The 2,043-nt window shown below is 34.6% G+C and overlaps 1 protein-coding gene across 1 annotated transcript; it reads right to left on the bottom strand.

Moving 5' to 3' along the window:
• Positions 1 to 815: 815 nt before the first annotated feature.
• On the bottom strand, positions 816 to 1,636 carry LOC138360880 (uncharacterized). The gene is made up of 2 exons (XM_069320391.1): positions 1,463 to 1,636; positions 816 to 1,203 (listed from the first exon to the last, which is right to left on the bottom strand). Exons 1-2 carry the CDS (start codon positions 1,559 to 1,561, stop codon positions 979 to 981), a joined length of 324 nt encoding a protein of 107 aa, XP_069176492.1. The 5' UTR covers positions 1,562 to 1,636; the 3' UTR covers positions 816 to 978.
• Between the last annotated feature and the right edge of the window lie 407 nt (positions 1,637 to 2,043).

The following is a 2,043-nucleotide window of genomic DNA, read 5'->3' as shown; positions in this document are numbered from 1 at the left end:
GCCAATTGGCATACCACTAAACTTTTTCAAGCTTCGTCTTGTGCTTTTTTTTTTTTTTTTTTGAGATATATACAAGAGTTGTTATATTCTTGTACAGCCTAGTACTAAGTATATGGTGTTTGGCTAGATAAGAGTAAAACTGCTTGTAGATTAGTTTTTCAAAAAATGTTGACAAGTTAGGCAGGATTGATATAGGTCTGTAGTTGTTAACATCTGTGAGATCACCACATTTGTGTACAGGGGTAACTCGCTTTTTTTAGGATAACTGGAAAGGTTTGGAGTTCAAGTTCAAGTAGCTTTTCATAAAATGTTGACAAGTTAGGCAGGATTGATATAGGTCTGTAGTTGTTAACATCTGTGAGATCACCACATTTGTGTACAGGGGTAACTCGCTTTTTTTAGGATAACTGGAAAGGTTTGGAGTTCAAGTGACCTGTTGAAGAGCATGAGAATTCTTTGGAGACAATTCCTAACCTATACTTCTTCTCAAGGTCATGTTTTTTATTAATGGGTTTAAGTATTCCCTTTGTAAGCAAGGGATTGTTAAGCCTTTTGGTTATGCTTACAAAAAAGTCACAGGACAGACATTATCAGCAGCAGTTATAAAATTGTCAATAGCAGTTTCATTGTGCAGCCTAAAACTTAACTCCCTTGACTCTAGAGGTATATATATTAGGTTTAGGTTAGGTTTTTTTAATTAAACCAGCCAGGATGAGTGAAGCCATGAAGGGCGTTTTTATTAATTAAAACACCCAAATGTTGGGTGCTTCAGGTGTTGTTCCTCTTGGATGATCTTGTACCTCTCTGTCTCACACCTGTAAGAATGAGTGATATGGTTAAGGGGGAAACAAAGTGCAGGCAAGGCAATGGAGGCCAGTAGTAATCTTAGGGCTAGGATAATTATAAATTAGAGAAATTAAGTAAGAGAAATTAGCAAGAGAAATCAGGTAAAATTTATTATACTTAACTTTTGTATCATCAGTTTAGTAGTAAATCTTCATCTTCATCATCATCATCTTCACTGTCACAAAGCTCCAGGTAGGGCTCGGAAACATCAACATCCTCTTCCTGGTATCCAAATAAACGCTTTGCATCACTCAGCTTGTCAGAACACAACTTTTGCCCTTGCTTCAAAAGAGCCAAGATTCCACTCTTATTTTTGGTTGATAGGTGCTTCTCTTCAATAGTGTACTTGTTAGGATCCTGTAATATATAGACTATTTAATGGGGTTTAAGACATTTACAAATTTCCCTGAAAATACTAAAGAAATTAGAATAAATAAATAAAGTTTTCGGTAAAAGTTCAAATATATGTAAAACACACCAGTACAGTATATGAAAACCATGGAATTGTCTACCTGTCAAAGTTGTAAATAGCAAGACTTTACTCAAGTATAAAATTCTGCTGGATAAATGTTTATGAAGAACTGAATTGCAACACACATTTAGGCTGTTAGCTTACCTTGCTTAGATATGAAGGAAAAATTCCACATAACAACTCTTCAGTATGTTCGGTTAAAATCTCTCTCTTATTCTTGTAATATGCGAGATAATGCAGCATTTCTTGAACAGTGTGTTGTTGCTCTTCTCTGGATCTCTTCTGAAGCTCCACATCTTCTACTGCCTTCTTTTTTTGAGCAAGGGACACTAATAAAAGAGGAAAATTATATTTACTGTAAGTAAACTACAACTCAATTTAATGTAATTACAGTTTAGGTACTTGCATTATACATACTATACATAGTTTATTGTGCAGTATCAACCTGATAAAAACCTACGGATTATGATACTGCACCTATTTTACAAACAGTAGTGATGATATTTTACTTCAAAAATAAGTAAAGCTTATCCATTATGCATGCTAAATGTTAGTTATCTTGATAAGGCCGAATTGTAACCCCTGATAAAATGAGATGTAGTTACATACCATTTTGGCTATGATGAGGCAATAAATTGTGCCATGGCAGGATACCTTCTATTGCATCCTTTTCACTGAGAATTTCAGAGTTTTCACTATTGTAGATTTTTATGAAGCCTTGAAGC

Source organism: Procambarus clarkii, unplaced genomic scaffold, assembly GCF_040958095.1.
Source record: "Procambarus clarkii isolate CNS0578487 unplaced genomic scaffold, FALCON_Pclarkii_2.0 HiC_scaffold_126, whole genome shotgun sequence".
Lineage (NCBI taxonomy): Eukaryota > Metazoa > Arthropoda > Malacostraca > Decapoda > Cambaridae > Procambarus > Procambarus clarkii.
Note: the sequence above shows the minus strand (reverse complement) of the source record. Positions and strands in the feature narration are given on the sequence as shown.